The sequence below is a fragment of the Emydura macquarii genome, unplaced genomic scaffold, assembly GCF_026122565.2.
Source record: "Emydura macquarii macquarii isolate MOO-44397 ecotype Brisbane River unplaced genomic scaffold, CSIRO-AGI_Emac_v2 contig_1119, whole genome shotgun sequence".
Lineage (NCBI taxonomy): Eukaryota > Metazoa > Chordata > Testudines > Chelidae > Emydura > Emydura macquarii.
This window is the reverse complement of record NW_027131256.1, coordinates 15,800,985-15,825,075: the sequence shown is the minus strand read 5'-3', so window position 1 is coordinate 15,825,075 and position 24,091 is coordinate 15,800,985. Positions and strand designations below refer to the sequence as shown.

The following is a 24,091-nucleotide window of genomic DNA, read 5'->3' as shown; positions in this document are numbered from 1 at the left end:
GGTTTATAATTTATTTTGTACCTTAGATTTGCTGTCTATTGAGTTGACTTGGTTACTAATTAAGTGTTCCATTCAAAGGCAAGAGTGAGTCAGTAATGGCCCTGCTTCCCTTTTCAAGCACACATGCAAAGGTACCCTCCATTCCTATGTAATAGGAAGTCACCAGGGAGAAACTGAAGCCAAATCACAATATTGACCATACTTTGGTTTGGTTTACCTCACCCAGGGTGAATGCATTTAGCTGTCTTTTCTACTAATATTCCCACAACTGTAAATATTATGGAAAGATAGCTACAGCTAAATAAAAGCCATTCATGGAATCGATGTCTGTCCCCTTTTCAAGTATGGCTAAGTCATGGATTTGTTGCACAAAGTAAAAAGTCGAAGTATCACTAAAAGAGGGCTGAACTGACTGGTTGAGTAGGTTTTCATGCTGCAAGAAAACAATTTCACAAATAGGAAGCTCCAGCGTTGACTTAAGCCATGTTGAAAAATAAATATTTCCTGATATGCCAAGATCAAGTAGGATAGATATGTTGTACCTTTCAAACAAGTGTTATTATGTATGTAAGTTTCTTCATGACATTAGGTAGGAATGTTCCTTGCTTCACTCTGCTTTAATAGGATATAATATAAATATATATATATATATATTTCACTAATGCAGAAATACCTAAATCTTTCAATGTATGTGACCTACAACTTTTACAGAAAACACTGATATCAATCTTAGGATCTAGAACAATGACCATGGGATGGATAACGTATCATCTGGTCTAATGGGTTTAGAGAGAGATTTGTAGAACTGAAGTTTCTGTTTTTAATTATTCTGAGCAACTCAAAATCAAAATGTGCTCATCACTATCTGAGGCACAAAGTACATTATGTTATTTTGCATTTGTTTTGTGGCTTAAATATCAATACTAAAATACCATTTAATATTTGAAACCAGCTTTATTAAGCTTCATGTTCACCGATTCTATTTCTAGGGGCATTAGTTTCATTAAACGTTGCAGATGCATTTCTGGGAGGAGGAAGGGCCCTGCATATGCTTCAGAATTCAGAAACAGAATAATATTAAAGCATAAAGCACAATATTTTAGGGTGTCAAAAGGAATTAAAAAATAAGTTGTATTGTACAATTCAAATAGTAGCAAAAAATAACCATTAGCACAAATACAAGAAACGTAAACATGTTTCAGTACAAAATAGTGTAGGAAACTTGTGAAAAAGTCTCAGGAAATCAAAGTGAGGGAAAGAGTTTTTCAACAAACAGCATTTTCTTCACATTTTCTACCATTTGTGCAAATGCAGCATTAAGAAAACACCTCTATTTACAAAACAGAGGTAAGGAAACATGTTAAAGCTCCAATTCCTTTCGTGACCTTTGCACCCTTCCAGATTCAGCAGTGTCCCGTTAACCAAAATCCTAGTTCTGATGGCAATCACAGAGGAGAGCTAAGTGTTAAGCTCATGCATTAGCGCTAACAGGCACCTCATGCTAGAGTTGTCAGCTTGTCAATTAAATCATCAACAGTGTACACAAGAAGTTTCATGTCATCCTTCTCTTTCATTCGGTGCTGACCAACTTTACGGAGGATAACATCCACATCTGTGCTGAGAACCTGATCTGCAATTTGCATTGATACCTGCCATGGGACATCTTCATCCTTCATGCCATGGATAAGTCTTATAGGGCAGGTTATAGGAATAGGACTGTTCAACAGACAGTGGTTTTCTGCTTCTTTAATGACGTCATATGACAAACAATAAAACCCTTCCTCGTTGTGTTTTGTTGGCAGCTTCCATTCACCCTTTTCTTCTATTTCTTTTTGGACCTATTTAGAAAAGAAAAAGAAAAAGCACATTCCAGAAACATGTGATGTACTGTTATTCAACAAGGCATCCAGACTCCTTAACTCTGCTCTTAGTCATGTGCTAAAAATAAAAATGAAAAAACCAAAACTCTTATAAACTTATCCTTACTTGTTGAGGTCTGAAGGAGGAGGGGGCGGTGGTGGTATATTTGACTCATTCCTGTAACGCCCGTCCCCCTCCCCCCCATCATCTGCAGGAGGAAAATACTCACAAAGAATCCAGAAGGTGATTTGTACTTTCCTCTTATAAACTTCAGCTATTCAAGGCTCACACACAGCAGGCCTCTCAACCATGACCAAGCCCAAAGAAATTCATCAGCCCCCTACAAGTCACAATTTGTTTTAGTCCTTGTGAAGCCAACCAAGGCTCTGAAGTGTAAGGTCTAAGGCCTTGTTTTTTGGTGTATCAGGAGAGGCAACAGCCATAAGCTAAGTAGCAGGTAGTCACATCTTCACATTCCTGAAACTACTTCAAGACAATGTAATATCAGGCTGGTAAGAAGGTGATACTGTCCTAATAGTACCTACCACCGCCAGATAAAGAAACAGATCGTAAGACGCTTAAAGAAAACTTTTTTTTGACAGCATTCTGTCTGGAAAGGAATCACTTATCAACAGTTGTGGTTGTAAAATCCACATTTCTTATTGTTTTGCCTTTATGGTACCCAATTCTCTATTGTTTATCTGAAAGATTTCTGTCTGGTTCTTTGATTGTTTCTGTCTGTTGCATAACTAAGTGTGCACTATTTAAATCAATTAAGGTGATGGGATATGATTGGTTAAAGGACAGTTTCGTAATGGGCTAGGAGTGGTGTTTTGTAGTACTTTAGTTTAAAATGATTGGTTAAAGTACAGCTAAGCAGGACCCATGTTTTAACTATATAAACCGAGGTCCAAAAGGAAGTTCTTTGGAATCTAACTCCAGGACACAGCCCAAGATGATCAGAGCTGCCAAACCTCAACACCCTGCCAACCACACTGTGCAGAAGCTGGAGTCCTCAGATGATCTAACCCTGACTGGCCACAAGGAGACGTTTGTCTGCCTTATTGGGAGTGGTAAGCATTGTATGCTTAGCATATGTATTCTGTTTTGGTAATTTTTAATAAATAGAGAATAAGGATATTAACTGGTAAAAGTTCCTGCAAACCCACAGAGAACTACACCTGGGGCCCTACGAATTGGGAAAGGGTGGGTACTTCAATTAACCAGGTTATGACCAGAGCCCTACAGACTGGGAATGGGAGATCCTGAGCTCTAGAGTGTGAACTGGGTTAAGGTTAGGTGCCTTTCTCCCAGAGCCCTATGGATTGGGAAAGGGTGGGGGTGCCTTAACCGGGTTTTGCCTTGAGCCCTATGGATTGGGGTAAAGGTGGGGTGCCCTAGTGTGCAGGTAACAGATGAGGTCACATTTAGTCCATGAGCTGAAGACTCATGGGGAATAGGGAGGGGTATTCTACTCACCAGCCTCTCAAGGCTTACCGCAAGTTTTCTCCACTATCACACCTCAGGAGGTCCACAGAAAGGGAGAGGTGAAAGTATCACCTAATCCGTTTTCCCATACCCCAAGACTCCTGCACCCTCTCAAGCCTCCAGAGGCTCTAAGTTGCATTTCTTTGGAAACTCATGAAGAAGTCACCAAGGAAGGGGACCAGATGAAAACGGGAGAAGTGGCGGGGGGGGGGGGGGGAGAGGGGAGGAGGTGGTGGTGTGTGTGTGTGTGCGCGCACGCGCGTGCACAGAGAAGAGACAATAGGAGGCATTTCTTCCCTCCTGGGGAAATTCCTTGAGCATTCAGGAGTTGAGGCTTACAAGAAGAGAGAGTCATTTAGGAAGCTCATCAAAACCAAATCCTCTCACGGCAAAGCTTTTTGGTGGACATTCCCTCCCCACCACCAATGGATAAGCTCACTTGAGATCAGGTTATATTGTATGGTATTGCTAGCAAAAAAACAAAGAGCTACACTGGAGTTTTGCACTAAGGTGAAACACTTCAATCTTTACTGTATCAAATTTGGAGCCCAAATCCAGTTTACTTCAAAATTATACAGGAAAATACTACTTCAACCCCAGATCTAAATTTAAGTCAGGTTCAAAAGAAAGTTAATTTGCAACCTAAACAGTAGTTGTCACAACTGCATCTGTATTCCCCCCTCCATGATCCCCTTCTAGGCTCCAAGTTAATCAGCTGTTACCTCTCCTGTTGAGAGATCCATGTCTCTCTTGCTCCTGACTGGGGTATTTCCAGGCTGCATAGTTCCCTGCCTACACTGTGAATTCCCTAGCAAGGCAGACTGCCTAAACAGGCCTGTGTTTGTGCTTTGCTTTCTCAGAGGTTATAAACAGTATAATTGCCCACTGTTACAAGTTACCACACAGCTTGTTCCTAAGCAGGCTCATTTATTCTTAAAATGAAAGCAGTAGAGAAGACATATTAAAACAATAAAACCTACATACATGCTAATAAGCTTTCCAGAGATCACCCGCAACTCCAACAAGGGCTTTGGTAAGCAATCAGTCCCAACCAAGAGGTGGGGTTTCAAATTCATACGAGCTTTTACTCAGAACAAGACCCAAAGGTGTATGCCTTTCCTTTATACAGCTTGGGTCTTTGATGACCTATTCAGGGTCTCTGAAGATGAATCTGACAATGGTTCTCTCCACAGGACATAGCTTCAAAAAGGTTGAGAAGGGAACTTGCATTCAACTCCACCCAGGCACTTCCTAGCAAATCTATTTAACTTGGTTTGTCCACGTTCCTTTTTGTCTGGCCCAGTTTCAAAATTCCTTTGAAGCTCATTACACCTCCCCAGCATTTACACTAGCCACATCTCTTCCCCAAGAGATGTCACATACAATTCCACAATAATACGTCAACTTTGCATTTATTATACAACAGATTCCAAAGCTATTTAAACTTAATTCAATATGATCATCCTAAGCTCTCACAGGAAATTGCCATAACTGTCACAATAGTGTTGGGATATGAAGTTACTTTCTGGCCTTTGATATAGAATAGCTACACTTATCTCAGTCTCTTTCTCCCCAACTCTCTGCTCAATCACTGTGGACACCATCATCATCCTGCCTGTCACTCAGGCCCATAATCTGGAAGTCATTCAACTCAGACCTCACTCTAGGTCCTCAGTCAGACTCACTCACTCTCTAGTTCTTTCAGATTCTTTCTACACAACATCATTTCTACAACAACAGCCTTCTCATCCATCCACAAAGCTAAAACTTATCCAAGCCCTAATCATCTTACTTTTCAATTACTTCTACATCCTTCTCTTTGGCCTTGACAAATGGACTTTTGGCCCATTTGTATCCAGTCAGAATGCTTCTTAAAATATAATTTTCCTAGCCTACTGCTTTGACCACATCACCTCTCTTTTAGCATGCCCCCACTGGTTCCCTTTTTCGCTATTATATCAAATATAAACTACTCATCACTTTCAAGGCCCTCCAGAGCTCATTCCCACCCTACCTACCTATCAACTCTCATCACTATCAAAATGTCAACTCCTGTGCCTCTGATCAGCCCATGTTACCAGCCTCAATGGGCACTTATTAAATTTTCAAACCAGCATTTTTGTGCTTTCTCCCATGCTGCTCCTTATACTTGGGAGATGCTCCTGATAAAAAAAAACAAAAAAAAAAACACAAAGCTACTTCTTATCTCCCCTTCATAAACCCTCCTCAGAACTCTTCTTTGCCATGATGTCTACAAAATCCTGACAACAGTTAGGTTCCTGGTGTGATGAGACCACTGTATTATGCTGACCAATATTTTCTTTTTGTATTCCTTCCATTGATATGCAGGAACATCTAAAAAGACCGCAGATAGATTTTAAGTTGTTTGAGCCCTTTTTGTTTTGTGTTTGTACTGTGCCTATCACAATGAGGCCCTAACTCCACAACTAAGGTTCCTAGATGCAGTGGTAGTAATAAGTCTTCATTTTAGCTGATTCTGGCAATTTCAATCCAGAATTTTACTATTTTGTCGACTGTTAGCTCAATGTCAACTTTTACAGTCCATCTAGCCATAAGGTATACAATGAAAAATTTTAATAAAGAGATTTCACACCAACAAAACCTGCAACAGAACATTTAGAAACCCATATATTTGGCTTAAACAAAAAGCCAACCATTAGCATTTACCTCAAGAGGAAGTCGTTTAAAAGTTGTTACAAGATAGTCTGCAGCTACAGCTACTCCAACTAGAGCTGCCACCTTTTCAGGACGTGCTATTGCTGCATGAAGCATCAGCCATCCACCTAAGCTGGATCCCACTAGAATCTTAAAATAAAATTTAAAAAACAAAAACAAAATTATTTTTCCATCTAAATTAACAATTTACTTTAACAAAAAAAACAAAACAAAACACCAAAATATTTTCAATTTTGTTTAACTACTTAAACTTGGGGCATAGTCCTACCCAGGCAGAACTGCTGTCATCTCAGTGGGATTTTTGCCTGAATAAGCACCACAGGATCTGGCATTCTACAATTCCTTTTTGTTTAGTGTGGCAGGTTATTGCTTTCTCAGACTGACCCACTGTAAATAAAATGGGAATTGAAACATAGTTGAGTCAAGTACTTTTACTTTTTATCTTTCCAGCTGTGGAAGTGCTTTAACATTTTATATTTCTTTTCTTTCTTTCTTTCTTTTTTTTTTTTAAAATAAAGAAATGGGCATTGTAAAGACTCTCTAATAAAAGTCAGAGACTATCAGCTCAACCAATTTACACACAAAACACTTAACATATTACAATTGTTCTAATATCCACTATAAGCTATATTAGAAGTAATTAATTTAACAGATATCCCTCATTAATCTAAACTGTGTTGTTTGTAGTATTTGAAAGCGTCCATTGCTGTTATGCAATGGACAGCTTACCATTGACTTCCTGACTGCATTATGGTTTGAATTTAAATGGTTTCTCAAGTTATTTCATTACCTAACCTACTTTATTTTCCACCTAAATTTCTTCTACAACATTATGTCCACTGCTATTAGCTTGTTGATCAGCACCTCCATCCATGTGTAAGATACCTGGTGATCGATATGTTGTTGTTCCATTTGAAATAACCCAGAATGGAAATAGGTACAAGGTAATTTTTTATCTTTATTATAGAAAACGCATTCACAAGGATCATTAAACTGCATTTTTGGCTATGTAATCTTTAACTTGGAACAACAGTTTATGCTATATTTAAAAATGAAATATAACCTGTGGTCCATCTGTGAGTTCATCCAGTACAGACAGAACATCCTTCCTCCACTTTCCAACTGTACACTCTTGAAGATTACCATCTGAACTTCCACATCCTGTATAATCAAATCTGCAAGTTAACAGTCAAGATAAAAGTTTTTAATATTACTTACAACACAAGCTGTATCAGACAGTAAGTACACAGAACAAAACTCTTGTAGGAACAATACTCTTGACTGTTAATCAGAATTAAACAATTGCAATTAAGACAACAAATCTCATATCATGGAGATCTGTAGAAATTTCAGTTAAAGAGAGAAAGTTACTGTCTGGTGTCCAATAATATATGTAGAGATGTATGAGCATAAGACAACTAGGAGATGCAGTGCGCACCCAGGCACTTCCTACCTCTTTGAATCTGAAAATCCAAATTTAACATGAACAGACTGTCCTTGAAGCATGCGTCAAAGACGTATATGATAATTTTTTTCATTTTTAGATTTATTTGAAGTCAAGGCTAGAGTCTCCTTCCTATACTATATACATGACTCATGTGCTATCAGGTACTGAAATTGTACATCCTTATTACATTCTGTACATTCTTAAACTTAATGGTTCAGCTACACTATGCAATTCATTTAAATGGATATAGATATTTTCCTCTAAACCGACTCAAGATACTTGACCAATAGATGCTAATCAATATTCATAAGATTTAACAGTTGAGTCATCACTAACAGCATTCTATAAGAAAACTAAAACGAGAGCTTTGCCCTAAGGCTCAAATCTAGGGGCACTAGACAGGAGTCCATCTACACAGTGCCTCTGGTAGGACTGAAGTTTAAGCATGCAGTAAGTGTTCAAGCATAGTAAGTGAAAATTTCCAATTTCAAAGATTTTTCATTTTTATGCTGATAATCTTACTATTTCATGAAGTACACCATTCAGGTTAGAACAGAGATACAGTAGAACCTCAAAGATATAAACACCTCTGTAATGAAGGTTGTTCGTAATATTATGCTACAATACCCTGCAGTCACTGTGTCTTCCAGCTGAGGCTTGGGAGAGATCTCTGCAAAGGTGGCACCTGGCAGCACTGCCTGGTTTGCAAGAAACTCCTATTCCTGTTTCTTGCCTTTGGGCTGAACTGGGGGGACCTGCCCCACACCCTTGGCACTACAAGCCCCAGTCCTCCACCACTTCTTCCCAGGGCTCACTCTGCTCAGTGCACTGCTTGCCATGCTTCAGAGGCAGCACATGGCAGGAGGTTGGTGCCAGCGGCTCTCCCTCTCCTGCCCCTTGCACTCCCAGAGGTGCTGGAAGGATCCAGGAGTGCAGCCACAGGCAAAGTTTGGGCCATGTCAGTGCACAGGCTGTATCCCTTTAAAACTCCTCCAAATCGCAGTGTGCAGGCAGCAGCTTGGATTCTGACTCTCACTCCAGGCCAAGCTTTGACTGCAACCTTCAGTTCCCTGCAGCAGCTTTCTATCCTGGGCTTGGGGGGAGGGGGGGGGGAGGGGGGGGGAGTGAGAGAGAATAAAACAGTTTCCCGGTTGGAACTGGGAAAGGGTGCAACAGAGCCCTTGGCTTCCAGGAAACAGCGCAGATCTGGAGCTGTTTCTGCTCTACATGCTGACCTTTAAGATGAAATACAGGCACAGTATAGTATTTACTCTCCGCTCCGCTGCTGCCTGATTGCTTTCTTCCGGTTTCATGTGGTATTCAGTTGACCGGTCAGTTCGTAACTCTGGTGTTTGTATCTTTTGAGGTTCTACTGTAATTACAGTTTCAATGAGTCATGCAAGTGTCTTGAAAGATTGATTTTACTGATTTAACATAGTTATCTTTTCTATGCAGAGGTTATCTCAAATACAGATTGGTGGTGACACCATCACAAGAGTCAGATGTTATCTCTTATATTGCATGCTTTAAATCAGGTATCAAAATCTAAAGAAACCACCATTAAGAGGCTGAAGTGGGGGAAGAATTTTCAAATGCATCTTCGATGTATTTTCACAGAACTGCTTGTTCCTGCCTCCCATGCTATAATTCATGCTAGTTTCTCTAAACAACCTTCTTGACTGTTACCTTACAAAGGCATGACCGAGAGATTTGCAGAAGTCCTCAAGTGCAACTGCTTTCTGCCCATTCATATTTGAATTAAGGCCCGGGAGGAAGACAACACCTGGGTTCTTGCCTTTTATCTTATTATAAGCTAGATTTGGACGATCAGGCCGACTAAGGAAACTGAATGATGACTTCTGTCTGCAAGCTTTAAAAAAAGCCAAAAAAGAAGATGACATTTTACATTTTATTAAAAAATTATCATAAAAATACTCAAAGGCACCACAGTACTTGGGGTAAGATAACAGATAACATTAGAAATCATCTTGAAACAAAATACAAGTAAAATACTCATTTCCAACAGACTTTGGAAATTATGTTCAATACTATCAATCTATTATGACAATTCCAAATCTTCTGGGATCACACAACTATTTGGGCAAGAAAAGCAAGAGGATATTCAAGTCACAATGCCAACAATTTCATCAGTTCACTTGTATCAGAAATGGTGGTTGACTAACCCCTTCTAGTTTTTAAAGAATTTGCACACAAATTAATGTCACTGAACCTTGATTTGTTACCAATTTCACATTACCTCAATAAACTTTACTTATCTGGTTCGTTTACCATTATTTACTTGTGTTTCCCTACCATTTGCCTCTCTGCTATTCCAAAGTATTATGTTTTTCAAAATTAATCTTAAGAAGTCAAGTTATTATTTACATGGTACCATAGGTGTGGAATGAGCTTTCAAGTAAATAAAATAGATCTCTCTCGTAACAGAGATTACAGTCAAAGGCACCAATCCTCCCCAGAGCACTACAAACCCAGCCCATCTGCAGCCTGGAGTCCCACTTTAGTCAATGTTAAAACAGCATGGGGATGGGTTAGGCAGAGGTGAGAACCATGAAACAAGCTTTGGATTTTTCTACATAAGAAAACCAGTTCATGGAAGTAACATTATTGTTGCACTCTGAGAGCCCAACAGAAATTCCATAAATAAAAGGTTAGTCATCCTTTAGTAGTGCTCATTATCACCCCTGTAATACCAACTTAGTCTGGAGACTGTTGCTGGTCATTTTGTTCCTTTTCAATTGATATTTCAGTATTAATGGGGCAATAAAAATATGTATGTTAAAAGAGTTCCTTTTCAAAACTCATAATTCCACCCTAAACTGCTGCTACTTATTCAACAATATGTATCCATAAGGAAAATCAAACATTTTCCTCTTTTTTCTGCTTACTAATAAGAAAAACCTAGAAGTCTTAGAATTTCACCTACTAGAATCTTTGGACATCATATTCTCAAACTGCCCAATTAAAAAAAACAACTTAATGATACTTGGTCCTCCTGTCATTTGTAGGTGTATAGATACTATTGTTTGAACCAACAGGTTTGAGACTGGATACCACTGGGTTTTCATTGCTGAGTACAGCGCTGGTAATTGTCATTTTCTAAATTTGACATTCAGTTCTTCATCCGCATAACATACGCTTCTATAGCATATGAAACAAGAAACTGAAGGTGTGAAATTCTAGCAGTGGTATGAAAACAAGACATGGAATCTCTTTTACAGATGGGCAAATACCTTTTTTTTTTTTTTTTAAATCAATTTAAGTTTTTTTAGTTTAAATTAAATACAAGTTCATTTTCTAAAAATAAAGCTATTTAAAATTAAATCTGAAATTGACAACTTAACAGGCCTAAACTTATTAAAAGCTCTTAAAATCATTTAAATTAAATTTTAGAAATAGCATTAAGCAGTACGTTTGCTGCTGAAATTTTAAAGAAAGTCAAACCACTAAACTGGTGGAAGTCACTGGCTAAGCATCTGGTATCAGAGTTTGCTGAAGGGCTTTGTATTGAACTAAGGAATCCTTGCACATTAAAACTTATTGAGCTGCAAATCAGGCGTACCATGTCTCACTGGTAACTTACACAGATCACAGCGCCTTGCAACAGCTTGTTCTTATTTTTCAATCTATGCAAAAAAAATTAGTTGTAATTCTCTTCTCTTACTAATGCTAAAATCTTGAGGGTCATGGAGACCTGAAACAATAAGTTCAATTCACCAACTTCAAACAACACTTGCTTAACTTAATAAACGTGTTTGTTTCAAATTAAAAATATGTTTTGATATTTGTGATAAAATTTATTTAAAAAATTTACAGTTTTTTAATCAAATAAAACTATCGTAAATGTGCTGGGTTAGTAAGGAGGAAAAAAGTTTAATTGAATTTCCATCCAAACAGAGCTTCACACAAATTACAAGTGAAAAGTTAATCATCTAGTAAATAAATGCATCGTTCATTTTCTAACATAAAAAATAGTAAAAATTAATCTTTATATAACTGTTTTAAATGAGCGTATGTAGCTAGCGTGCCCTCATGGCCAGCAAAAAATATCATCATGTTTAGTATAATGGCTATATTTAGTAGCAAATCAAGATGTTTTAATGGTAACCAATAGATGGGGTGGGGAGGAAGGGAAAAAATCTTTCTACAGAAAAATAGCTAAAATGTACAAATACAAAACTATTGAAATAAATTATTTTAATCAAGGTTTCTTGCCTGCCGATTTAAAGCATAATTAAGATCCGTGATTTAAACTGCTTTGATTTAAAATCAATCCACCTTCCTTTAAGAAAAGAAATAATTTAAAGAGTTATAGAAAACTCTTCATGAAACCTTGCTGCTTGCTCTGCCACAGCTACTTGGTATTTGAGTCTGACATGGCCTAAAGCTATCCTGTGATATATGGCTCAATCAAGAAATGATTAATTTAGCAGAAGCAGCTCTTAGACGTTTCTAGAAATATGATAATCTCTGCAAAGTCTGATCAACCATGAGTTTGTTCTGATGAGATAATTCTGATAAGGCATTGTTTCATTATCTTTTCACATGCTATCTTGCTAGATATTTTTAGCAAAGGAATCTATGGGAAAACCGTAGACATTCTCCTCTCCACTACACGAGGTTCAGTAAAGGTCTTAAGCCTACTCACTTTTTTAAGTCTCCCCTGGACTGAGTTACTACAGTTCCAAAACCCTATCACTACTAAGCCATTTAATTATATCAGTGGAGACACTATCTAGTTACTGTGTCAAAACTAAAACAGTCGCTTTTCTATGCCGTTTACATTACTGATGCAACAAAAAATGCCTGCATCTTTCTCCCCTTCCGGCCCCCGGCTTTTGATGGAGGCAGGTCTACTTACTGTAATCAGAATCCAAGTTTGGCAGTTTCTGTCATTCTGAACTTATCAATGGCCAGAAAAAAAACACCTTCTATTATTACTACTACTACTTTTCAAGTTAGATCTGAAGTTGAGGGGTTTTATTTCAGTCAATGTGAATTACAACATCATGCCTCTTCTTCAGATGAGCTGAACATGCTCAATAATGGTCATTTTTCACATTCTCCTTTGTAATTTTAACATTCAGAGACAGTAAAGAACACAGTTCAGATTTTTGGGAGCGTTAAATTTTGAGGCGTGTTAGCCAAGCTGATCATTTCAAACCCTTAAATCATTCTAGAACCAGCCATGAGCTGCTTGTAAATGACTATTTCATCTCCTTTCCTCCTAAATAAAATTTAGATCAGTTATTTCAGTCAGATACAGTTAACTTTTCAGTTACTTCAATTAAGTATAAGTGCTGACACCCAAATAATGATGCTTAATTTAGAATTAAAACTTGTATTCCTCCACTAGCAACATTATAGTCAGACAACTAGCCTCTGAAAGGCAAGTTTCAGTATATTTACTTCTGTACAAAAACTTTAGAGACTGAAAGCCATTTCTTATTTAAGAAGTTACAACAGCAATCGTTTCTTTCTAGACGTAATTTCAAGTTAATAAAATTAAGCTCAAAAAAGCTTTAATGAAAAGACAGAACTGCCACATGGGCCTTCTAAAAACTAAAATCGTTCATTATGAACATGGTTCAGTATAAAGGGCTCGCTAAATATTAGAGAAAAATGCTCAAGTGGTACAATCCCCCATCTGCTAAAAATGTTGTGAGATAGCACAGACGTACCAGTAAGAAAACAGCATTTTACTCATGAACTCACTGCCATTAGGCAATTTCAGTAAATCAACAAAATTTGCTGACTCAAAAATCAAATAGTTTTGGTGAAAAAGTTACCAGATTAAATACACAGAGGCAAAATTAGTTTCTGGAGACACTGGCAAGAAACAGAGTACACACCACTAATATCATAAACACATTTTCAAGTCACTATGTTAAGAGGAAGCAACTTGTTGCCAAACAACTTTAAACAACAGATTGAAGCCAGTCTTCCTCATGAAGTCTCTTACTTCAGTAACAAAAAGACAATATTTTCAAGAGTCTCACTGAAGCTAGATAAAGCATCCTCTAAGTAATACTGTAGAAGATATTCTCAGTTTAGCAGAAAGAACCAATCCCAAACAAAACAAGGAAAGTAGCTGTTTGATCTGCTGTTTAGAGATTGATCAAGTTACCAGTTAAATATAAAAGCCTTATTTCATCATATTCCTATGATTAAATAGGGAGGGGAAATTTCAACAGTGTTTTAAAGTCAAATTTACATGTCCTGTTCATTTAAAATAAGTTCAAGAAATGCATTCTAATAAAGGGCTAGCTCCATAGGTCACAGGAGTTTGTGCCTTCCAAAAGCAGCAGGTTTACTGCTGGTGGGAGAAACACCCTGTGCAGCTCTCCGGTTATTACTTGACATGGCAATGTTGAGTGAAGTGGGGCTGTAACATGGATACCAGGGGCAGTGGCAAGAAACTTAAAGGCCCATGCTTCAAAATGCAGACAAGTCACGGACTCAATATTGTGTGTCTAGATACTGCAAAATAAAGATGAAAAAAGGCACAGACAGTTAAGAACTGAGATCTTGTTTCGATACCATTTTATTAAGCCGTAATGACTCCATTACAGTTACTTTCCAGCAAATGCTGAAATACTGGTTCAGGACTGAGCTTCACCCATAAAAGCAAGGAAACTGAGTGACCAATGTCATTTAAACTTGGGTCTCTAGTTTAAATGCCATCTTTAGAAAGAGTGGACAGCCCCTACATGACGGACAACAACAATTCCTTGGAGCCATTGTACAAATCGAGGATAAATCCAACAATTTAGCTGGATTTGTTAGACTGATCTTTCATATAAATATATCTATAAGACAACATATATATCTGTAAGACATGTCAGCTAAAAAGCTGAAGCTAAAATATTTGCTTTTTTCTCTCCACATACCATAAGAGCAAGAATCCAGCTAACACAAAGTCATGGAGGAGGATGTGTAATAGAATATACCAAATGCTGTATGTTTGAACTGAAGGCAGCATCTGTAACAACACAAGTATGAAAATGCATGGCATAAAATGCTGTCACATTTGCATGCCATTTCTGTCCAGTAGGCTACTGATCATTATCATCATTCCTTGCCTTCCCCACCCAAGCTTTTAAGAAGAATATTTCCACTATGAAGATTGCTGCTTAAAATTCATGGTATATAGTGACAAATTCTTTTAACATATCTATCTGTATGTTGCAGTCATCTCTCCATATCTGTTGTTTTATTAAATATCTGCTTGGAGATACTTGTTTGGAAAATAGTATACAATTCTTATATAATTTCTAATTATCATCTACTAAAAAGGTACAGATTCTCCATGTGAGTTTAGGAATTTTTGCCAACACAGAAAAACAAATTGTTCGTATACTCCAGGTTGTCCCATTACACACAAGTTACTGAGATGTGAACATTTCCACTGTCTTTCACATATTAGAACAGATAAATCAGAAGGCCTACTTAACATTAGAGACAAATAGTCTACATTACATACTTATAAACCAAGTCAAGCTTCTTACTTCTGTACTAAACACCATAAAGAACCGGTCGTGTAGTTAGAGCAGAGTCCCCAAACAATGGCCCGCAGGCTGCATCCAGCCCAGTGACACATTTTAACCAACCTGCACCCTTTTCACAACCCCGCCACACTTCTTCCCTCTACTGCTCTCCAACGTGACATGGGCCCAGCCACTCCAGACCACCAGAAGAGCAGACTGAGTGGTGTGGCCTTCACAGCTGAAAGTTTGGGAACCCCTAAGTTAGAGAAACACATACAGGTACACTAATTCAATATGGTCAAACAAGGTTTAATTGTGAAAACACTGACTAGGCTGAAGCTCCAGTGCCATTCAGTTTGATGCTAATTTTTACAGCTGAATTAGTTTTACACATTAGAGAGATTAATAAAGGAAATGACATACTGAATACTTGAACAGCTCTCACTGGTATCTATATTTAAATTAAATCAAGTTTTTAGCTGCTTTCAGTTGTGGGTGAAGCAAAGTGATTTGGGAACATTTTCCCTCCTATATATAATCTGTTAAACCAGTGGTTCTTAACCTTTCCAAACTACTGTACCCCTGAAGCCTGAGTCCCACCCCCACGGGGCTGAGGCATGTAACTTAGTTTCATGGCGCCCCTGTGGCTCCAGGCAATTGCCTTTCTTGCCACCCCCAATACCAGCTCTGCACTTGCGACCCCTCTAAAACCCCAGGTTAAGAAACACTGTGTTAAACATTAAGGTGAGTCTGGACCTTTTGAAATACTTCCTGAGATTCTTAAACTATGTTATAAGAAGCACCACAGCTGTCTCTAGGGAATGGCGAATCAGGGCAACCGCCCCAGACCCATGCTTCAACATCATGGTGTCGTGTTACATCTTTTCGCATGAACCCATCAGCAACCCTCCGCACCTGTCCCCACCCTGTGGAAGAGGGAGGGGGAAGAGTCTGTGATGCAGTGCATCTGTGCTGCCCCCCTCCCCCCACATCACCAATAGTTCAACAACCTGCCACCCGTGCGCTTCCTTCGCTCGGCCAGACCCAGTGGCAAGAGCAGATCGGGGTCTGGGGTGCACAGCTGCCAGTCAGTCATGCTCGGTGGGGGGAAAATGTGATTTGCCCTGGGCCCTGCACCATGCTAGGGATAGTTCTGAGAAGCACTGTGTAATATCTACATTCAGTAATGAAGAACTAATGCAACCCCAAATAAACTCTGCTAGGCCTTTACCACATTAATTAAAAGATGATCCAGTGATATCGTCCACTAGATGCAGATATGCCAGTAGTCTAAGACATTAAAATAGGACCTTGACAGTATCACACCAGGGAATAATCATGCTGAAACGAAGATCTAATCTGTTACCCTAAAGGCTAGGTTTTCAAAATCTCCTTTTTACTCACTTATGTGCACAAGTAATTATAGCTTGCAACAGAGTCACTATGTTGATATAGTAAAACAGTAAATATTGACTGTTACTCAGTAAATCTACTATGGTACATTTTGAGTGACAACTTAAGTCAGTCAGGCTTGAAGACTATTTTTTTTAAATGTTACGGTCACAACAAAATCCAAAAAAACCTCAGTTTTTCCTCAGTTTACATGGTGCATTTGACAGCACCATCTCTCGCCTGGTTTATTATCTTGTTCTGTAGTTGAGTGGGTTGTTTGAACACCAAAGAGAATTAAAAAAGAGAGTACAAGCTAAAATAAAAACAAACCAGTGTGACTCAGCGCACATGAGGAACCTAAATGCGATGTTCCAGCCTCCATCCATCTCTTTTTTTTTAAATTGGCCCTGAACCTGCAATCTGATCCACACAAGCAGGCAAGATGCCTGCAAATTTTGAGAGCTAATCTGGGTTTACCAGTTTCTATACAGCAACTTCTGTGTTTTCAACAACTTATTTGACATAGCAGAAGCATAAAAAAGAAAGATCTTTGGGGTACAAAACTCTGTTCATGGTTAACAGCTTATGGTACCTATGTATATTCAAAATTGAGCTGTTTTCATCATGACTCCTCCCCTTTACCTTCCTCAAAAGTTGCACTGATATGGAGATAACACATGAACCATGAGGTTCATATTTTATATATGGCCTTTAATCCTGAAGTGCTTCAAATTATACAACGAAGTTGAACTGCAGTCATTTCTAAGATGAAAAGTGGTGAACAGTCAGTATGTAGCACAACATGTATCTATGGGACAGGAATATATAAAACGGGAGAGGAAAGGAAAAAGAATTTTGGTCAAAAAAACATTTCCCTACTCTTACACGCTTTGTCTGTATTACCTCAGTACTAAAGGCGTTTGTCTTGGTATTGAGGTCTCATATGGGAAGGGGAATAACTACCAGTAAACCAGAAAAATATGCGGATACACTTACTGTACATTTTGGAGCTCCAGTTTAAGTAGTATGTAACTTATTAAAAAAACAAGATTTCTACAGCCTCTATGTCCAACAGGCTCACAGACGGATTTTACTAAAGTGGTTCAGAACTCAGATTCTGCTAAAACAATATGGTTGGCTTGCACAAACAGACTAAGTTATATTACAACCGATTTCAGAAACAGTTATACAGGTGACAACATAATCTACTGATAAAGGTCAGACAAACAATTGCACTTGAACTTGAGTTTTAAATTAAATTTAAATTTAGGTCTGTCTGTACAAATGAGCTAAATTTCTTTTACATCATTTTGGTGCCATTTTTCTGGAGCTACAGATTTGAAGTATCTCAAGAAATACTGACTCAGAACCAACAGAACTTGAAATGAACAACTCAACATTTCCCACTTATTTTGTTGTAAGGACTTGCAAACTTTGTTCAAGTGAAGGCATGAACAAGAGCTTCCTAAGAGCTCAAGGGCTAGTGTGAACAGCGCTACACTGTCTGGGGCAGTGTTTCTTAACCTGGGGTTTTAGAGGGGTCGCAAGTGCAGAGCTGGTATTGGGGGTGGCAAGAAAGGCAATTGCCTGGAGCCACAGGGGCGCCATGAAACTAAGTTACATGCCTCAGCCCCGTGGGGGTGGGACTCAGGCTTCAGGGGTACAGTAGTTTGGAAAGGTTAAGAACCACTGGTCTGGGGGATATGCTCTCTGCCAACATAACATGACTATACAAGCAAAATTTATGTTGCTCAAGGGGTGATTTTTCACACCCCATGAGCAGCAAAAGTTGTGTGAGCATCACTGCCAGCATAGACAAGCCCTGGGGTGGAATCTAAGACTGAGGTGGAACATCAAAGGTAGTGAGATCCTCATGAGAGCGTGATGAGCCTATCCATGCCATGCACTGATGACAAGGAAATAGCAGAATGGGTTAGACTTTAGCTACATGTCAAAGGCAGGCTGAGGCCTTTGCCCAAGTTGAGCCTAAGGCCTCCCTTGTGAGTGAGCCCTCCAACCCTGGCACGCCCAACGCAGCAGCCCCAGCCTGAGAAAGAGCAGCACATCTGAACAGGACACTAGCACGAGATCAAGATTAGGGTAGCCACCGCTCAGGTACCAAACGCCAGGAATGGTCCTGGCTCGTAACACTGGGCAGCCAGCCACCTCTACAGACTTCCTGGGGCAGCCACCTCGAGAAAGGGACGCTCCTGGGGAAACCTGGGGGGAGGGGGTGGCAAGAGGGGGGGGGGGAAGTAGGCCAGGCCTGGTCTTGAGACCACGACAACAGGAACCCGTGACAGCCAATGCCGAGGCGGGTGGCTAAAGAGAGTGAGAGGACACCCTCCCCCCTCCAAACAGCTCCACCAGGCCGGGGGCTGCACCCCCAGACTCCCGCCCGCGCTAACGAGAGCTGGGACCCGGGGGAGGGGGAGACAGTCATAGGCTGCCTCTCTAGCGTACGCAGAACTCCTCCATGGAAACCAGCCTCGCCCCGCTCAGCTCCAGGGGACTCCCCCTCCACAGCGGGGCTGTAGCGGGCAGAAGCCATGTTCCCACGCCGGAGAGCCCTCGCCCCCGGCTGCAGATAACGGCTTGGCCCCGCCCGCGCTTACCCGCGAGCTGCCCTGGTGACCGCAGCAACAGCGACACGCGGCCGGCCCCGGCCATCGCGCTGCGACACGCGGCCCAGCCCCAGCCGCGTGCGCTCCGCCGCCACAGCGCCCAACAGACCCCACCACTACCCGCCGCCATGTCCCGGGCTCGCGCGCACACTCTCACACACTGCCCCGCCCACTACAGCACAGAATAGGGCCGCGCGCCGCTGAAAAAGGGAAGCCGTGTGCGCATGCGTTCCGAGCCTACAGGCGACCGGGCCCTCCCACGTGATACGGGCGTTACGCGTCGGCGCTCCGGGAAGGACCGGACTACAAGAAAGTACGCGCCTGCTCGTAACCGACCTAGAGCAAGGACTGCGCATGCGCTTTCTTCCGGACGAGGGCCCTGGAGACCGCCGGGGAGCGGACTCTTTGGTTCCCCAGGGAGGGAGGGAGGGAGGCAGGGAAGTGCAGGGAGCCAATCAGCACCAGGGAGAACTTGCCCCGCCCCAGGAGCCGTGCGGTCGTAATGACTGTGGTGGCGGGCGGAGGCCACGTGACATGCCCCGCCCTCGCCCTAACTACAAGCCTCCTGCACCGTCCCTCCAAGCCGCCCAGGGCGGTATTATCCATTAGGCAGGATAGGCACAGTGCCTGGGGCCTACGAAACTGGCAGGGTCTAGGAAAAATGTTGTGAACTAAAATACAACTTATCCAAGAATTTGAAAAGCAAATGATAAAATTCATATCTCCTTAAATTAAATATATGTATCTCAGGTGCAAGTGACTATTGTATTATTACATAGATCCAGTATACATTTAATTCTGTGACAAGATTTAAAATGTTCTAAGTGTTTAAGGAATATGGTTACAATATTAGGAAAAGGGAATGCGTTAAATGCAGGTTTCAGTTTTGCACAATTTTTATTTGACGTTTTGCTCAGTGGCATAACTAGGGGCCACAAAACCTCGCAATTAATGTGCTTAAATTAATAGTTTAAAATCAAATTAGTTATTTCGGTCGGGGGGCCCACGAAGGCAAGTGGGCTTAGGGCTTACAAAGGTCTTAAAATGGCCTTGCGGCCACCTCCAGTTAGGCCTGAGCAGCTGTGGTGTCACGGCTCTGTTCCCCGGACCCTTACAGCAGCAGCACATGCCCCTGGGGCAATAAAGCATAAAGGATTCAGTGTTCCCCGTTCACCCACCCTCCCGCTCTCCTCTCTCTGCACAGCTGCCCCCCCATCGCTCACTGCCTGTGCCTGCTCATACACAAGGGAGCTGCGAGCTCGACATAGTCCACCCGTTATGATTACCGCCTGGCCCTGCCTGCTTTGCTTCTTGCCCCCAGAGAGGTCACAAGGCCCACTCCATCAACCCACTGTGATCAAAAATCACATGCCAAGCTTCAATCTGGACATTGGTTTAAAAACTGTTCGGAAAAAACCCAACCACATTTGCATTCTTTTTCTTTACATTTTGGTTTTTTTTGGTCCAGTAGGGAAGCCGGGTGTCATGTTTCTCTGACCTGAGACACTTATTTTAATATGAAAGCTGAAATTCTCATGTATTCACAGGAGTCCAGGAGCAGGGCTTTAAGAAAAATACCAATTTACAGATCTGGGCCAAAAAATCACACCAGCAGGCAACATTGATTTATAATTTATATATATAATAAAAAACACTGATTTATAAACATAATTTATGTTGTCCTCATGATTAAGGCCCTTCAAAATTCTGTCTCTCCCTACTTTTACCTCTTACTGTATCATGCTCTGCTTCGCTGTCGTCAGTGGCACCATTCTTGGCTGCTCACTTGTCATTGTTCCCAAAAGCCTTTGTACCTTCTTCCTTGCTTCCTCCCCTTACATATGGTGTGTCCTCCCTGAACTGATCCAGAAGCTACCACTGTCTCCTCAAGAGCCAGTTTAGCAGCATTACCTATAAGACACAGCCAAACTACGATGGTTGCACATTTAGGTAAGCAGAGCTGGACAGCTGCAGAAATCAACATTTCTTTTTAAAATTACATTAAAAGCATACAGATTTACATAACAATGTAATGTAAATACAATTTTATCTATTGTGACCATCTCCCGTACCTTTGTATGTTGCATGCTTTTTTAGATTCTAATATACTAACACTTGTGTTTCATTTTCTCCTTGATGTTTTGCCTGTATTTTTCTGCTTAATGGTTTTGTGTTAGCTAAGAAGAGGGTGCCTCCGTGTCTGGAACATTTAGAAAAATGTTATGCAGCTCATTTATATTACTGTAGTGTTCAGAGGCTGCAGTCAGGATTGTGGTCCAGTTGTGCTTGGAGCATTCACCCACAACCACCATTTGTTCATTAACCTGAACAAAAAGAAGCTAAACATCAAGGACAAATAAATACAAAACCAGATAGCATTCTTTATCTCTAAACATATACATGAAGGGGAGAACCACTATGTGCACCCAACTGATCAGAATAGTAGTTAGCTAGGGCCCTTGCTAATTTCAAGAATATCCTCGTTTTCTTGGAGTGAGTCTATGTTTTGCTAGTATTGCTTTGTGAAGTTGTTTGCAGGTTTTGAAATCAGTTATTAGACTACCTGTCCTTGCTTGGTGATTACAGAAACATCCAAAATAAAAGAGTAAGACTGGGATTTTCAAAGTAGCTTGGATTTAGGCATTCAATTTCCAATGAATTTCAATGGATTTTAGGGTGCTTAACTCTTAGTTTCTTTTGAAAAATCCCAAAATTGTGCCCAATAGACACACACAAAAATTGTATGATTTTTGAACTACAAGTCAACCTCTCCTCAAGTCCCAGTGCACTCTTTATTCTGCTGTGACTTACTGATGTTCAGTTGAAGCAGGACAAAGGGATTGTAATTCTAGGGAGTTTTTCTGTATATCTAAAGGGATAGAGTGAAAGTGCTTCATATCCTTTAATATGCTGCAGGATGATTTACTAAACCACATTTCACATTATCAAAATATTCCTTTTTTTTTATAACAATACATCCCATGGTTACAAATCCTTCATGCACCTTTGAAGAAATGTACCGTCATACTAGCCTATCTTGACATCTGAAGAAAAGCAAGGTGAGAACTCATGGCACAATGAAACAGGAGCTCTCAAAGACAAATATAGACAAACTGCATTTTAACACAAGTCTCTGGATTGGGTCTTTTTTAGGGTACTCACATAGGATAAAAAGGATGAAGACCATCAGTAATTGGGAATGATGTGCTATGCACCTCCCTAGCTAATCCATTGAGTTTGGCAATCAGGAAGAGCCACGTGTTTCATGTCATATAGGGATTGCTCCAGCTCTTCCACTGATATTCCAGAAGGCCTTCCTAGGCCCAAGTGATTTTGGATAGCTTAACTTGATATCTAATGCAAGTGCTAAATTATAGGCTTGCAAGTAGAGAGATGAAAGGTATGGGGAGAGTGTTTCTTGCATGAATTATCCATGCTATAAATTTGAACATTTGATTTGTGCAGCAATTCTCTTGAAGGTAGCAGCCTTGAGATGGACCCAGCTGGGAACCTGCTGACCAAAAGCCACAGCAACTGATGCTTACAAATACAGCCTCTGTGATTTGAGAAGGCATGGTCTGCATGCCTAGTGGTGGCTTAGAAGGATTTTCTCACCCAGGCCTATTTGCACTTGACCAAAGATATGATGCTTGCTCAGGTAGGGTGAGCTTGAAGCCTCTGGCTAAGATAATGTTGCAAGTGAGTAGGAGTGCTGGATGCAAACTCTTATCCAATGAGAAAGGACATATTGGGTGCCTTTTCCCATTTGAAAGACCTTTGTCTTCTCTTTTTCTTCTTTAAAATCCACTTTTTCTATTCTTTGGTGTCTGTGGGCACTAATACTTTCACTGGAATGTATATGTAGAGATCAAATAGTTCTACCCATATAGACCATTAGCAGGTGTCAGGGATACTGGCAGTAGTTCAGTAAACTGTTATCATTCTCTCCCTCTCTCTTTTTTTTTTTTTGGTGCTAGAACACATCCAAGGGAATGAACAACAACATTATAGTTTTTGGGGCAGCAGTTAGATCAGAGTATTATCCACCCAAAGTACAAAAAACATGTAGCACAACCTTTGAAAACTAACTGTATTTTGTAGGCTCACAGAATCCTGATTTTTCTTTTTAAAATGATACCATCAACCTAATACAATCACTGCTGATATTTTTTCACTACTTTCTTTCTACAACTGAAAGATATGTCCAGGTTTTCAAACTGTTTATTCAATGCATTTGCTGAAGTTTGTATAGGCTCAGTTTCACCCTTTCCCAGCTATAGTTAGCCTTCCCTGTTTGTATCGGTCTTTCCCATAGGAAAGAAAGGAAAAGAAAGGAGGAAAAAAAGACCGCAGGAAAATATAATTGTTTGAAACCATATAAATAATCAACAACTCAAAGACTAATGTATACCTGAAATTGCTTTCAAGTCATTTTTTAAATTAATTAGATTTCAAGTTTTAAAAATGCATATTATTATTTACAGATAATACAACATTCCAGACAGATGAAGTAGGATAAAAATCAGTGCAAGCACCAACCAGGTCACAGGAACAATGTTCTTTTTATGACAGAGATGAACGGCTTGCTGAAGTCAGAAGCCTCATTTTCAAAATTATTAAGCACTTGCAGCTCCAGCTGAAGTCGGTGGGGCCTGTGGGTGCTCATCACCTCTGAAAAGGAGGCTTGAGGTCTCCCCATAGCATGTAACTTATTAAAAGTTTAATGATATTAAATATTACAGGTATCTGGATAGCTCTTGAGGCTAATCAGAAATGGTGCCTTTTAAATCCAACACAGTATAGGAAAAAGCCTAAGTGTTTTTGCCATTTGAGGGATTACATAAAATAAGATAGACTTAGACCAGCTTTTAGGTGTCCATAGCACCAACCCCATCACTCTACATTTGCAATCTTATTGGCAGTCTCAGCGGACAAGTCAAGGATTACATGGGCCACAGAGACTGAACTAACATCTTCTGCCTTCAGGTCAAGATATCAAGACAAATTATAGGAGCCAAGGGAAAAAGCCTGAACTTCTGCAGTTCCTGTTCTGTGGATAAATAATAATTAAGGGCTAG

The 24,091-nt window shown here is 40.2% G+C and overlaps 1 protein-coding gene across 2 annotated transcripts; it reads right to left on the bottom strand.

Annotated features, from left to right (window-relative positions):
* Nucleotides 1–934: 934 nt before the first annotated feature.
* On the bottom strand, nucleotides 935–19,397 carry ABHD10 (abhydrolase domain containing 10, depalmitoylase). Of its 2 annotated transcripts, none has more exons than XM_067546230.1 (5): nucleotides 19,350–19,397; nucleotides 9,179–9,362; nucleotides 7,109–7,220; nucleotides 6,037–6,174; nucleotides 935–1,838 (listed from the first exon to the last, which is right to left on the bottom strand). In XM_067546230.1, exons 2-5 carry the CDS (start codon nucleotides 9,241–9,243, stop codon nucleotides 1,497–1,499), a joined length of 657 nt encoding a protein of 218 aa, XP_067402331.1. In that variant the 5' UTR covers nucleotides 9,244–9,362; nucleotides 19,350–19,397; the 3' UTR covers nucleotides 935–1,496. The 2 variants fall into 2 exon arrangements, with proteins under 2 accessions (XP_067402331.1, XP_067402330.1); XM_067546229.1 differs by lacking the exon at nucleotides 19,350–19,397 and adding an exon at nucleotides 19,005–19,172.
* Nucleotides 19,398–24,091: the final 4,694 nt, after the last annotated feature.